Below are 15,906 nucleotides of genomic sequence, written 5' to 3'. Positions count from 1 at the left end.
GCGTCACGTTTCTAACTAACGGGTTCAAATCTGAGCTGGTCGGCAGCCATATTTTCGAGCAATCAGTTTAATCGATTTGTGCAAACAGGTGTACCGTGTTGGAAAACGTACCGTACTTTAGCTATCTACGATTCTACGGTTTGTTGAATATAATAATAAATATTTGGCGACATGGCGTCTCCACATGAATATGGGACCCTGAGAACATTAACCTTGGCTGAAAGTCATAGGCTAACCTTTCTGCGGTTTATTTTTGCATCAAGAATAAGAAAGTTACATAGAAAGTAAAATAAAATCCTGTCAGAGAAATATTACAGACGACCTACTGCTGCATTCTTAAATGGAACTTAAGAAACAAACAGCACCAGTCGACGCTAGTACTCTGACTGAAAGAGAAAGATTATAAAAAATGCACGGAGTCAAGAATTATTATTATTATTCTTCTGTTGTCGAGTTTCCGCTGTGCTGTGCTAGAACCGTTTTCTAGTTCTATAGCCTTAGATTCACTGGAAACACAATACACTATCGATTTCGGGTGATTCAAAAAGGGTCCCACAGCACGTAGAGATTGGATTAGAGCTTATCTCTGCTTAATGGTGACGACTCAATGACGAGCAGCCCGACAAAGCATGTCCCAATATAGGTGCCGTATTCTGTATACGCTTCTACCAGTCACGCTGCATCCACGCAGTATTTGCGCATTCTTCATGCATATGCACCCTTTGAAATGACTAATGGTATCGCGTACTGCAACGCCTCCCAGCTGGATATTTCGGTATTTCTTCAGTAGTCCTGGTGTCGACATACCTTGTCCATCGTCGTACTAAGTGCCCCCCGCCTTCCCTTCGTAAAGTATGTATCTGGCGACTTCGTACGGTATGCGTTCGTTATCGAAATTTGTTTCCCAACGTATCATATTGTCTGCATGTCCACTTCATAATCAGCTGGCAGTCGAATACTTTTGAAAGAATAAGCTGTTTGTAGGAGACTAACAATATATCAGCGAGGGGGCTCTTACATCCTAACCGCGTCCAAAGGAGCAACCGTTTATATATATATATACATATATATAAACGGTTGCTGAATCTATATAGGTTACACGAAAAGGAAATTATACAGGTTACTAAGTTTTTAGTAGTGGTATTACTAGATTAATGCTCAGTGGGCTTCGCGAGAATATTTGTTTGTTCAATAATAAAAAAAAGATTCTTTCAATATCGAATGATTACGAAACTCTGTTAGATTAGAATCTGAACTATTCGCAAGACCCTGATATTTTCCTATATTTTAATATCGGTGATCTTTTCTAACTTCATACCTATATCTCCACGTTTTGGTCGCAGAGTGCTTACGATGTGTATGTAAACATCGCATTCACAGATATTTATTCATACACTTACCCATATATAATCACACGCCAGTCGTTACAAATGCAATGTTTTTAATGCAAACAAAAACACATACTTCCGGTTACCTTACATAGTCATCAGTAGTGGCACAGAGCCACTCCTGAAACCATAGTGTTTACAATTATACAGAATAGAAGCACTTAACTCTTTCTACTTAGTTTATCTCAGCAACGTGAACTCTATAGAGTAAGTTAATGACACATTAAGAATCGAAACACTCCGTTTGAAGCGATCTTTTCGACTCTGTCAACACAAATAACACCAATATTCGTAAACTGACGTTTTCTACGCGAATTTTCTAAAGCACGTAGCTTACAGTAGATTTTATATGAAGCATGACAATCCATATATCGGCAATGCTTGCGGCCATAATGTGGCAATAGATAGCTTTTTGCATATCATTATTAAAGCATTAGTAAACAAAAAAGTTCAGTATTCGACTTAAGAACTCATATAGACTTGTTCCACATAATAGTTTTACAAAGAAACTAATACAAAACATATATTAGGATTTTGCCAGTTTACAATGCTGTATTTACGCATGTCCAATATCATAATCTTTTTTAAGAAAAGTAGCTTTTTTTTTCATCAGCACAGAAGCAAATTAAGCTGATGACACTGTTTTAAAGGCTACATATATTTTATAAAGGCAACATATGCGGATGTATAAGCAAGGAATAATGCTCCGACCAATGGACCACCATAAGCTGAGCCAGTAACAGGACTTGATGTATCGTGTGGTGCGTTACGATACTCTGAAAGCAAATATAACAATTGATTACTAAAATATGTAGTTTGCCGTATTCCACTGAAATGTAGAAGCATTATTGTCTCAAAACCAAACGTGTCAAAAATCGTCCCGAACACTGCCTCGCCATCTGGTTCTCCAGGGCAAAAAATCTATCTCATTACATTTGAATATCGTGTGTTTATCACGGTTACAGCGTTATACACACAGATCTTTACAAAATAATTGTAGCGTGAAGAATCATAGGCTTAAAAGCCATTCAATGTCCTAAATGTCAGTGTGATAAGTACGCGCTTTGCAGATAAGTAAGCTTGCGAACCTTGACCTGTGCGCCCAAGGCGACAGCTTGACGGCGTATGTCATATGTTACACATAATCAATTACTGAGATATATATTTAAATAAATAGGGGTCAAGCGGTTGGTATGAGTCACTGTGCGAGGTATAGACCGTTTGCCGCCTTTGCTTCAACATCTTTCAGTTCAATGAGTCCTCTTCCTTCTTGAAGCTATGTGTCCGCATCCGAACATTCGAAAGGTAACGGGGGTTTATTCACTTCATATCTATGCAACTACTACTTGCAAATGGTAAGACATCCAAAACTCTCAAGAGTGCAGAATAGTTCTGCAGAACTGAATTAGGTAACCCAGTAGATTATTGTTAATGACTTTAATGGTAAACACGTAATTACATAGATATGTACAATGATATACGATATATACGAAATAGATACTGCGCAACTCTGCGACGCGTCAAATACACATTATGTACAGTTCTAAATTATTAATGAGCCTTTTCCGTCCCATGCAAAAAGACTTTTGAGCATAAAGCTAGCTCATGGTGCTTCTTTACCAGTTCGCAGAATTTCTCTAAAGACTGGAGGGTTATATACTTCAGTGAATATTATTGGCATGAGACGTATCACCTTGATAAAAACATTTTCTAAGCGAAGCCAGTACCACTAGTGATGTATCAATCCATGTAAAGCGTAGTTTAAATTAGATAAAGGAATTGAGTAGCTTCTAGTGATGAATGAACAAAAGGTGAATGAAATCATTCTTACCGTCGATTGCTCGTTCCCAGACCTTAGATACTTTGGTATTGTCATAAGTAAGGAGCACTTTTTCAAAATTGATGCTCTGTGCGGTGCGGAACGGGGGGCTGTAACATAAACACAATTAATCAAAAAGATGATTTCGAACGGTACATTTCTAATATACGCAATTTATAAAAACTGAATAGTTAGCTATCGATCAGGTTATTATAAAGTGATCGACGCAATCTCACAATGTTACGGACTGACAAATTTGATGTCTTAATCTACTGGGACTACATCCATGTTTGATTTTCCCGCGGCACTCCTCTATAATCGTCACCGACGAGCTCTTGTTCATTTTTCACAATACAGCAGTCACACGTTATGTATGCAGGCTCTCTGGCGTACTTACTCATATCACGCATAAATCGGTATAACTACTAGCGTACGTGCTTGAGAACGTATCCAATTGTTTACTACTACATATACATATAAAGGAGGAAACAAAAACCGCCAGAAAGTCGAGAACTGTCGATGTTCCCATCAATAGGGAGTTGCCAAACAGAAGCTAATAGAAATATAGAATGATGGGTTTACATATCGTGCGCGAGATAGAAAATAGCCTTCTATATTTATATAAATCATGTCCGTCTCTATATTATTAAAAATCTAATGATTAATAAGAAAAAGTGTGAGCGTTCATATACGACGCACACACTGCCATTGTGATTTTCAATTTTATTTAACCATTAACTATTATTGTCTCTTTTACCAATGTATTGTTACACCTGTATGAAAAAAATTACAAACCAAATATAGAGTACTATCACCTTGTCTACCGGTGTGTTTCAGTTGGCTGATAAAATAAAACTTAGTGCCTCATAAAAACGCTTTTCTTTCCTTATATGAACTTTTCGATCATGCACAACATAATTTCATTGCGCACTTGTCTATTTGCAGATAACCGTTGGAAATAGCGATGCGCACACGTAGTCGCAGGCCATATTACTATACGTATATTTATTTAAAAAGTCTCATCGATAGAGTGTATCACTTAGGAGACTGACTAAGCTCCAATCCACCTTGCGAAATCTTTTTTCGAAATTGTTCTGTGTGAAGATCGAACATCCTTTAGGTTTCCCCTAGCTACTTTCTCTGGTTTCCAGTAAAACTGTGCTATTCCTTTGTTATATACAGTTTCTTTGCTTGATATAAATAAATATATCCCATCTAAAATTACATACTGAAAATATACAAATAATTTAAAGATCTACTGTCCTCTGGATTTGAAATGTGCACATGAGAAGTTTAAAGGTGCAGCCGAATATGGTATGCAGGTATTATTAGAAAAAAAGTACTGTTAGAAATGTGATCTCGACTACAGATTGACACTGTAATGCTCTTCACTCCCGCACTAATCAGATCGAAATAGAGTTTATATGGATGTTTTGTAGTAAAAACTAGGGGTGTTCATTTTGTGCAAGGTTCTGGTTTCATTTAACTTCTGTAGTTCTTCCGGCGTGGAAGCCATGTTCTTATAATATGCAAGTCTATCATTGACGGTATACAAAGAAAATGTTTGAAACGATAACTTTGGAAATGTTGGTTGGGGCACAACCAAGTTAAACTGCTTTTATATTCTTGTTTTTTTTTGAGAAGCAAAGTGCTCGAACGCCTTCACAACTATATAAAGCGGACCTTGAAAAATGTTGGGAATTCAGAGTCAATCATCTTCGTAGTAAACATGCCATGATCCCACAAGTCGTAAACAATAACTGTGCTTGGAGGCGTGCGGATGGGCTTATGATGGTAGCACACCTATCTTTCTTCCATCTGAATAGTATATAATATATCCTACACAATGCTTATCTTATGTGCTACGCAATTCTGTTTGCGTAAATAAAGGTGTCTTCAATTCCATTTAAATATTAGGCGTTAGGTACTACCTGGTGAAATGTGACGGCAATGGTTCCGCATCGACGTACAATACATCCATACTTCGTTTATGTCGCAATCCGTGCCGACTTGCCGCATTAAATTTTTTGACATTCTTTGGAAAATACTCCAGCGGAATTTTGATTGTAGCCTTCCAATATGGTGGAAAGTAGGACACTTTTGAATCATATGCCATGCGTAGGTCGTCCTAAAGCAGAGAAGGAAAGATTACAATATCGAATTAGCCTTATCGAGATCGAAACATATCTTTAAAATCAATTATCCATTGGCTCACTCTAGGCCACCACAATTTTACTTTAGCACAGCTTGTCACTTGTAATTGAAAATAAAATAAGATGAGACACAAGAAGATTGTTGACACTTGTTAATTGCCAAAGAAAAATAAGGCGAAATGAAGCCTGATTCCGGTCGTGTTTAACATATACCCGAAAAAATAATATTATTATAATTTATTATAATGAAATTAGCGGCTAGTAATTGCACCCATACAAAGAACGTGTAGATCGGATTCAAGCAGAAAAAATACTCAACACATTAATGCGGTGGGGATGATGGAAAAAACTCGTAATCCTAAATACCCCTTTCTTCCTTGCTACTGTTACTCAAGCAAGGGAGCTATTTGCCAGTTGCATCTTGCTTTAACACCGTCTTAATGACACATCTTTACTTATACGATTAAAAACGGGAGTTTGAATTTAAGCGGAAATTAGGTTAGAAAAGAGTTAGCTTTTTGACTGAATAGAAATTTCATTGTTTTTATTCCTGTGATAGTAAGTTATTATGCTATATATCTCCCATAATCGTTCAGGGCTGTCTCTGAACACCAAATGGTACCGTTTTGCCAAAAACTGACAGGTTATGTACGCAGTCAAGCAGCTTTCCAACCACGTTTTGCGTTATTGATTTGTGCCGAGGGTCAGATTATCATTGATCACGATACCTTGTTCTCGTTTCTCAGATCTTTCCTCTTAAATAGCCTAATTAACATACAGATTAACTGTCTAATTTGTAGAAAGCAATTTCCACTAAATCAGGTTTTCGCAATTCTGTCAAATAGAACGCATAATTTTTTTAAGCGAAGATTTCATTGAATCTTGGGCCTTGGCTTGTTTCGTGGAGTCATCCATTTTGATTTCAGATTTATGTTGACGCACGGACACCACTTTTCATTGTCAGCGACAATTCTGAGCAAGAGTCGGTCATTGTGGCCCTCTGGCGCTCGATACTGGACGAGATGCTAATATGCAGCATTAAGCCGTAACTCGGTAGCGGATTCACAGAGTTCATAAGGTACCCAAACTCCAAATTTCTGTGTAACCGCAAGGGGCTTGAAATGGCTAACGACGGTCGAGTGGCTGCTGCCTACCTTCTCAACAAATTTTCGAGTTGTTTGTATCCCCCTTTCTTCGAAAGTGTCTTTAGATGGTCGTCACCAAATTCAGATGGTTGGTTAGAGTGGGGGGCATATTCTAGGTCTCAGATCTCGATTTCAAATTAAGCAAACCACTGCTCAATCTTTTTAGCGACAGCATCCCCACCATACAGAAGGCAAATGTCCTGGATTCTTTCAGCAGCGTTTTAATCTCGCGAAAATGCACGCTATATCAGATGTGAACGACAAATAAGAAATAGTGGAAAGAAAGGTTTTTCGCGGGAATTTTCTTTTCAGTTAAATATTTGCAAGTTGTTCTTTGGACAAGTTATTTCTCTTTAAAAGGGTGTCATTCGTCCTATCAAACTTAAATATATGAAACATGCGTAATTTGCAAACGCTTTATTTATAATCAGAACTTCGGCGTCAACTGCTTACCGTTCATTGGAACTCTCTCCTTGGAGCGGATGTAAAGTACATGTAAAAGTATGTTACCTATTTTCTACTAATTACTCTTAACTTTTCTAGGTGATGAAAACCGTACATACTGGCAGATATTTGTTGTATACATCAATAATAGCTCATGACGACAAGTATAATCCAACTTACTTTCATGCTGAGTTGTTCATTGTACATTAGGAATATGATGTAATGACCAGCCCTAGAAACAAGAAATTATCATTATAAGCAAGTTAGAAGGAGTATGTGTTTGACAAAGTTTTTCTTAGTTTATTTGCCTTAAGAGGACTAGACTTAAGACTGGCCTTAAGAGGGTAAGGCTATATTTATTCCGGAAATAGTATCTGGACCTCGAGCCTACCGTATACACAGCATGTGTCGCTAAGATAAAACCACATAATTCTATAACTTTAGTTAGCTTAAAGTGCTAGTTAACTTCTGTGCATGTAGTGGTGGCTTAACAGACTCTGAACAGCAAACAATCATTACTTTTAAGAAACGTACACTACTTACGGTCCGACTACAATGTGGAGACACTGGTCACCATCACCAATGAACTGCATCTCAAACGCTGAAAGAACAACCTTCAAGCTTCAGAGCTACTATAACCAAAAGCTTTCTTATATAGACCATACAGGGATCTTAAGTTTAGTCATGGGAACTATATGTCTTTAATTAAATTGACTGTTAATCATATGGATTGTATTTCAAAAGGGTTCGTCACAATATTGAAGGGCTACCATACCAACGTATCGATAAAAAAAAATTGACATAATAGGTCATCTTATGTACGCCGCCACACCTATAAAGTTGGTGTCAAACCTCAACAAGGCGGATCTACAGTTATCCACTTAGCAAAGAAAATATGGACAGACTATTAAGAGGATAAAAAAATCGTGTTAACTTACGTTATCTTTAATTTTGTCTTCTATTCCGTTTCATTGTAAAGATATATAATAGCTATTATGCTTTTTTGATAGAATAGATGGTAAAACACATAAAATGAGGTAGACTAGTACGAGTTTAGTTATGTTGTGGTTGTAGTTTTTGGAAAATATTAGAAGAATGCGTAGGGTCAAATCCAGGTAGACGCCTATTTAATTTTTTGAGTACCTTCGTAGTTCAAAAGCCCTAGAAATCCTCCCATAGGGGTGCTTCTTGGTGTCTCTTGTTCATTGTAGAAAGGAGCCTCTAAATAAATCGGAACTTCTCCATTGTTTTCCTGATGAATCGTGAAATTATACGCTGGTCCATTTCGCGGCGTTCCATACCATGTGTTTTCAATACTAAAATATAATCTGATCAAAGTATAAACATCAGTCGCAAAAGCAGTGATTTCTTTTTTTATTAATGATGAAACTTTTTCGCATAGTTTTTGTTTAGAAGTGAATTAACATGGACCCAAAATTAGCCATGTGTAGCAAGATAAGCCTGGTAAGTGTAACCGTCGATCTTTAGCTCCGCGTGCGTTGACTTGTAAGCTGGCGCTTCCAAGTAGCGCGGGACAGCTTTATACAAGAAGAAAACAATCTCGCAGAGAATTTTACCCAAAAGATAACTTATTATTTCCTTTTAAGTTGAATTACGATCCGAAAAAAGCTAAGGTGAAGCCTGCTTTAATTTATTACTTAATTTCTTGCCAAATTTAGTATTAAAATTAGCACGTAAGTAAAAAGATGCATCTACTCCGGTTGGGCGTTGAAAATAAAAAACCCTTAATAAATGACAACGAATTGCAAGCGTATTTCATTGATAAAATGTAATAAAAATATCTAGTTTATCAAATTAACAACAAGTGCAAAAGTTTTTTCATGGAACAAGTTGCAAGTTTTTAACGGTAACATTGAAACGGTAACATTGTTCAGTTATAACATTCAAAAGGCTTATTTAGAATTTAAAGTGCTATTACCTGAGAAGGTTTATATCGCAAAAATTCTTACGTTCATATAAAGGCATTTCAACATATAAACTATTCGATCATTCCCCTAACAATACTTCCCTTTTCTGAGTTCTAAGTTGAGCGATACTCAACAAACTAAACTTAGTAATATAACTTAAGTCAATTGGCATATGAGACAGTTTCAGTGTGTGCCAAGACGATATCCTACTGACACTGATACCGTTATTATATTATTGGGTTTCAGCACATTAATTTCCAAATGAGCCATTCTGAATTTAGTAAATATATGTGCCGTTTATGAAACAAGTGGAATGCGAGAAAATTTATATAAAGTTATATAAAGTTAAAGCAAGAACATAATAGAAATTTACGACATGTAGAAAGGGTGCTAAAAGCCTACTCAAAAATGAAAATAGGGAACGCGCTTGTCTAGCAGCAATGGCTTACTTATGACTACTAAATACTCTACTGTTATTTTAAACGGGTTCATCGCTCTAAATCTATAGGTTCGATGTTTTGCACTTCGATAGAGTTCAACTATTAGATGAAGTTCTATTCCATACTACAATACTTTTGACTCAGTTACCGAGTGGTCTATTGATTGTATGCAGGCCGGTTTTTGCTAGTAATCAATAAATTGCTGCTGATTTTATTTGGTGGAAAGTCAAAGCTACTTTTTTAACCATCGACCATTTTTCTTGCTTTTTGATGGTGTTCCATTGACGCACTACTTTACATTCACGAGCTGTTTCACTAAACAAACTAATTCGTCTCGTAAACTAGTTCGTTCGGCATGTACGTTTAACTATACCAGAGAAAATCTAATTTCTAACATAGCACTAATTGTCCTTTCAGTTGGCGGGGCCACTTAATAATGTAGAATATTTTTAGCGTTTAGTTTAATACTGATATCATGGAAAGCAAAATCATTTAGCGTATTTAGATACAGTAATAGTTCTTCTTATAATAGTAAGTTATCGATGAACAACGTCACATACATAATAGCTGTTTTTTCTATACATATGTTCGAATAGCTAACTTAGCACACAATCAAGCGGGCTTCCAGTACAAAACAATGTGTGTCTACGTCAGGATTCGACCCTAAGCTACCCCGTGTTCCTATGTTTAGGAACAGGCAACCACGATACGATTAGCAGAATCATTATAGGCCCCTTTTGGTAGTAACACTTCCATAAGCCATCACAGAAAATCACCATGGCAACCAAAACATCCGTGCTTCTGCACTGAACGCCCTGCTTGTCCCATTCATCATTCCTTATGCATACATTACTAGTACGGATTCCAGCTTGAAACCGATAGGGCATTTTTCGCAGGAAATAGTGTTAATTGTGTCTAATAAAAAATGTTTAGTGCATTTCGTCCTAACCCTGCCAGCAAATGCTTACATCAGTTCCAATTTCACTAAGCTGTGAAATTAATTAGATAACCTTGTCTACTATTAGAGTTATGTAAGCTAGAAGCCGTATTTCCAAATTTAATTGCAAAGCTTTTCCCCGTCATACGGTTTTTTTCTTTCTGTACGTCGTAGTAAATGGATATACTTAAAGATGTATGCATAAGAAATATACCTGCGTTATTTTATAGCCGTAATTTGTTATATATGGTAAGAAGCGAAATAATGGGTTGTTTGCCATCCATATATGGTCATGTTGCAGTAACAGAACTTATTCCTCTCGTAAATAGAGGGTCCTAACCATCTAATAAATCTCTGAGCGTAGTTTATACTTTGTTCTTTCCTCAATTTATATTATCAGAATGTTAGCGATAACGTTAACTTTCAATATGCGGAGACCTCCTTTGTTTGTCTTTTAAGAAAGCACAAAGGCGCAGATGAAGATCTGCGGTTAGTACTTGAAAATATCAAGGAACTCTGAGAAGTTTATAGGCAAACGGTGTCCGAGATATCAACATAGTAACAGTAACACTGTATTGATGTTTCACCAAATCAAAACGTGTATAAATTTGAACTAATTGCAACTGTCAGCCTATATCCTTGAAGCTTATGACACATTCAAGCAGACCCTTCGCTAAATACCTCATGGGTCATCTGTACATTGATCGCCCTACGTACTGTACGCCGTTTAATTTTTTAAAACTGAGTTGGTAAAAAATCAAAACTCACACAGGTGCATTTTGTGAAGTGGAGCCCGTAGCAGCACGCACTATCCATTGCGTCATTCCACTAGTTAAAAACAGGACGGCCGCCCACCGAAGGTGACTAGGAACACAGCGAGCCACCATGTCTCTCAGTGAGCGTAAAGCAACTTATGTTGAGTCGAAATTTCCTTCACATCAGATTCGTTTCCTTGCAAACGGCGAAATGACGATATTTTCTCTATGTTGCTGCTACTGGTTCACGTACACTTCCATGGACAGATAATCCTGCTCGAAAACTTTTTAATAGCATTTTGACAAATTACCCGTTTGCCTAAGTGAAATGCTTCTTTAGATGATGATTATACACACATTATCGCGCATTTACTCCGTCGCTGAATTGTTCTGATATGTTTACGCGTGTATGTATATGTGTGCAGATGTGTGTACAAACTGTGCGGATGGTCCGTAGGGTCAGCACGGTGCACCAGTAACCCTCGTATGTCTCGTTTATCTTTAAATAATTTCTAACAAGAGGTAGGTAGGTAGGTAGGTACAAGGGCTTCGCATTTGTGCGCTAAAGTAACGCAACTAACGCACATTTGCCCATGCACTAACAGCAATAGCAAAACGACGGCGGCGATAGAAGCAGCAACCTCCCTCCCATATCGAGCTCCAACCATGGGGATCGACGCAGAGACTGCCTTTTTCCCTTCTTAGCGGATGGCGTCGCTGTCGCTGTCGCTGGCGCACTACAGACATGGGAGTGCTTTGTTTGACGCGCGATGGCGTCGCTTGACAGCTCACGCGGCCACTCACGCGGTTATCTGTCGGCCCATGCCTTCTGTCAAACGTTTTCTCTCCGCTGAATGTTACTCCGTTTACTGTGGTCGCTTAGGATTTCCGATGCCGTGCAGGCAGCTTGCATGCGGGAGAAATATAAACGTCGCCGTGATACTTCTGCTAATACTCCTGTATAGACATAGTCTTTGTCGCTCGTATCTTACTGGCACACGAGTAGCGATGTCACCTCTTTTTACCATTCATATAATAATATAAGCGATTTAAAAGTAATGAGATTAATTCGAATTTAAAAGCTTCGAAATGCGAACAAAGCATCGATGCAATTACTTCCCTACATGATCTCTTAAGAACTTATAGAAGGTCTGAATACTAACTATCAGAAAGTCCCTTAGTGCCTGTAGATTGCCTATCGTAAACTAACGTATGTTTGTGGCTAATGGAAACAACCAATGGCGGATTGTGAGAGGATTCCACCTGATCAATCAAGATATAATGATAAACATCTTCCAATACTCGATTGATTCTATTATATTTAACCTTTGAAGTTTTTTGGAAATGGGAAAAAAATTATTTTCTCGTCTCCTGTAGTGCTTCAAGAGGTAGGGAACTTGACTGACGAAAACAGCCTGTAATGATTATAATTAGCTAGCGTGCTCAATAAATTTGTAAATACACCTCTTGAATAGGCTCTATAAGATCGCGCCTCTGAATCACAGGCTTCTGCGGTTGCATCCAAAGATGTTTGAATTCATAATACCGATTTTCTTCCGTGGGGGTTGAGTAATTTTTAGAAAAGAAAAATATTGGAAACGCTCACCATACATCAGTGTATCGAGTGTCCTAGGTGGCTTGCACGGAGTATAAGAGATGTCCGCTGTTGAAAGATTCTAATCTTCACTACAGCTTTACATACAAAAGGGACGTCGATTTTGGGAACTGCAGAAGGAAGCATACTGTTCGAACTGACGTTAGGGATACTCGGAGATTTTTAGGAGATTCGTATAATATATGGCTGTTCATTATTTTGATTGCAGGTGTCATGTCGTTCTTGAAGTAGCGCGTAGACTTTCATTGCATTATACCTAAATTATAGGAGAGATACGTTATGTCAGTTGCTATGTATTTTGTATAAGGCAATTCATTTGTATGCTTAGTAAGGACGCCGTTGAGTAATAGACCAGTCGAGCAGATAGAGTATCCACAGTGAGAGATGAAAAACGTTCACCGTAATCGATAGGTGTGCATCCTAATACCTAGCTTAATGTTGGCTGAATGCTGGTGAGTAAAGTTTATTGCGTAGAAAAGTTTTTTCTTCGCTTAAAATAATCTTGAGTAATTTAATAATCAGTTGCTCTCGTGTCTTTCTAAGAAAGCAGGTAAAAAAAACTTATTGCATTTACCTGCAGCCCTCTTCACTCTTCCTACGTGTCGCAGTATGTGTCGTATGACTCTTTCAACACGTGTGCTAATAGCCTCTAAATACATTGTCACGATGTATGTCAACAGAAGGAAGTAACGCTGTTAACAGCGGAAGTCCGTAAAACTGACACTTATGGAGTGAATAGGTGTTGCAGCGAAAACTGGCAATACGAAAATCATCAAAAACGTCAGTTATCCCTATGAAGTGTATGAAGCTCTACCATTGCTACATATATGTCATGGGTCGTCACGCGCGATGCCATTGCGAGAACAACGATAGCACTAATAACAATAGAGATTCATGACGTAAATAGATCTGTCACAAAAGGAAGCACGTATAAATTTTGTTACCGCTGTTCCCTAGCTAACTGAACATTGTAACCCAACTAACCGTAAGTTCAAAAGGTGTGTACACATCCACGCAGATCAACGCGGCTATGTAGATTAACCCAGTAGCGTTAAGAATTGAACAACCAGATATTTCTCTGGTAATTATACGTATATAAGCTACATGTATTTATTTGTCAGAGGTGTTAATTTTCTATAAATAGGTAAGTAGGTAACGCATTTCTCTATCATAGCAGCTTCAGTTAGCTTTATATACAATATTGCTAGCTGGGAAGAAGACAGTAGGTAATTAATTAATACGACAACGTTTTTGATTGAACCACCCATTTAGTCACATTTTTCACTCTTCCTCGAATGGATTACAATTCAGCTGTCTAAGCGGACGGAGTATCGATGGTCCTTGATTCTGCTTGCGGTATTCTAATACAGTCGAATCCGCATGGCCGCTACTTCGAATCATCTTCCCTCACGTGGAGCGAGTATAAGTAGGGCTGGCCAGATGTAGTAGAAGGTAAATTACGAGGTAACTGAACGCCTTAACCGAAACAGCAAAGCAGAATCTGAATCGCCGACGAGAGAAGAACCAAGTCAACTCGTGGCCGCCGCATTTGGTGATGCAGAAACGTTGGGACGGTTGTCATGACAACCTAAAGACAAAGCCGCAGAACAATCTAAATGAACGTCTGTTGAATAGGCGATGATGAGAATATATTTTTAACAGGCAATTGGTTGACGTCCAGTGACATTCCATAATAAAAGACGAACGATTCGTTTTGTTTAGTTACCATTTTGTTACCGAAATCGCTAAATAAAATGCCGAGCAAACGGTTAAAATAATAATAAGCTTTCATTCGGCACCTGCAGCTTAGGTATACCTAGTAGATCTTTTGATAAAGATACGTCTGGGTAAATATCTTGGCTGTAGGAAGGTTTGTGATGGTAACATAAGCATTGATATAATGTCTTATCTCTTATATGCAGGGTAATACGTTTTCTAAACCTGAATTTATATACTTATAAGAAGAGCCTGCCAGCCTAGACACCCTTTTGCATTACGTTGAATATTTTTGACGACAGTTGGTATTTTCAATAACATCGGAAAAAAGGAACCAGTGCTACTAATTCATTGTTAAAAAGATACTGTTTTTCATTTGACCAAGTTGATAGGTATTATTGGATACTTCAAAAATTATAGGAAACAAGTAAATTAAATCGACGTGAGCATTTCGAGACTATCTCTTAGCACCAAATGTGTATAAATGTTAATGTACCATGTAAATGGCTTTACTATAGGAAATCAAACCTTTTTACAGCCAAGATCAAAAGATCTACCAGGTACACCTAAGCTGCAGGTGCCGAATGAAAGCTTCAATAACTGATCATTTATCGATTTCAGAGACTTTATCCGCTTTTTCAGGGCATCTGATACAAACGTAAGTGATGTGTAAAAGCACCGGAAAAAAGACCCTTGAACTTCAATTCAAGTACCGCGTCTATCATACTCACTAATCAAATTGTAGCAAAAATATTTGTATTTTTTTATTATTACATATGTGATTGAAGCCCCAGTGGATAGCGTTTAGAGAAACATGAAACCTTAAGATTGAAGAGTAGCCATTACATATTGCTTTGTAATGCAATTAAAAAATCCCAAAATAATAACATGTTAAACCTATTTTAGTTAAATATTTCGATAATATACAATAGGAGTTTGCAGTACAATGTAATTTCCCAGATACTACTATAATTATTTTCCATCAATCAAAAAATGTTTATCCAAAATGAAATTTCTGCACTGGCAGGTCCTCTTTTTGAGCTCCATTTGGCCTCGACGAAACAAATGTAATAGAAACAACCCCAGTATCCACAGGGGTACCTTGATTTGGGGTCCTGCTTTTACAGTATATTATTATTTATTATGAAAAGAATACAATAGTACTCAAAAGAAAATTGAGTTTACCGGGCTTACTCCCTTAATATCATTTATCATAAGTGAATACATAAGCCTGTATCATTTACTCGCAGACTAACTTGATCATGAAAATCTTTCGAACTAATTAAGAAGGTATTGATCACTAAAATTGAAGACGGCGCCGAATAAATAGTAACCGTAACGCTCGTATACAAAGGAACGCCACAAATGGAGAAGTGTAAGGAACTTGTTACAAACACTATTTTCGAATATAGAGCATTTGAAAAGTCACGTAACCCTAGAGCGCCAGATCTCTCCCCTCTCGCAGTGGTGGCAGCCTAATCTGATTAGGGAGTCCTTCTGTTAGCAGAAAACTAAAGAATGAAAGATTAGACAACTTATATAACGATTCTACTCTTCTAGCCCTAC

The 15,906-nt window shown here is 37.6% G+C and overlaps 1 protein-coding gene across 3 annotated transcripts; it reads right to left on the bottom strand.

The window, feature by feature from the left end:
* Positions 1-1,420: 1,420 nt before the first annotated feature.
* Positions 1,421-11,769, bottom strand: LOC111266695 (UPF0462 protein C4orf33). Of its 3 annotated transcripts, none has more exons than XM_022844401.2 (7): positions 11,023-11,769; positions 8,093-8,265; positions 7,493-7,550; positions 7,130-7,181; positions 5,139-5,335; positions 3,220-3,317; positions 1,421-2,164 (listed from the first exon to the last, which is right to left on the bottom strand). In XM_022844401.2, exons 1-7 carry the CDS (start codon positions 11,139-11,141, stop codon positions 2,040-2,042), a joined length of 822 nt encoding a protein of 273 aa, XP_022700136.1. In that variant the 5' UTR covers positions 11,142-11,769; the 3' UTR covers positions 1,421-2,039. The 3 variants fall into 3 exon arrangements, with proteins under 3 accessions (XP_022700136.1, XP_022700135.1, XP_022700137.1); XM_022844400.2 differs by having other exon boundaries at positions 8,093-8,277; positions 11,023-11,767; XM_022844402.2 differs by lacking the exon at positions 8,093-8,265 and having other exon boundaries at positions 11,023-11,160.
* Between the last annotated feature and the right edge of the window lie 4,137 nt (positions 11,770-15,906).

Source organism: Varroa jacobsoni, unplaced genomic scaffold (assembly GCF_002532875.2).
Source record: "Varroa jacobsoni isolate VJ856 unplaced genomic scaffold, vjacob_1.0 scaffold_1108, whole genome shotgun sequence".
In the NCBI taxonomy this organism is placed as follows: Eukaryota; Metazoa; Arthropoda; class Arachnida; order Mesostigmata; family Varroidae; genus Varroa; species Varroa jacobsoni.
The sequence above is the reverse complement of the archived record's forward strand: the minus strand, read 5'-3'. Positions and strand labels throughout refer to the sequence as shown.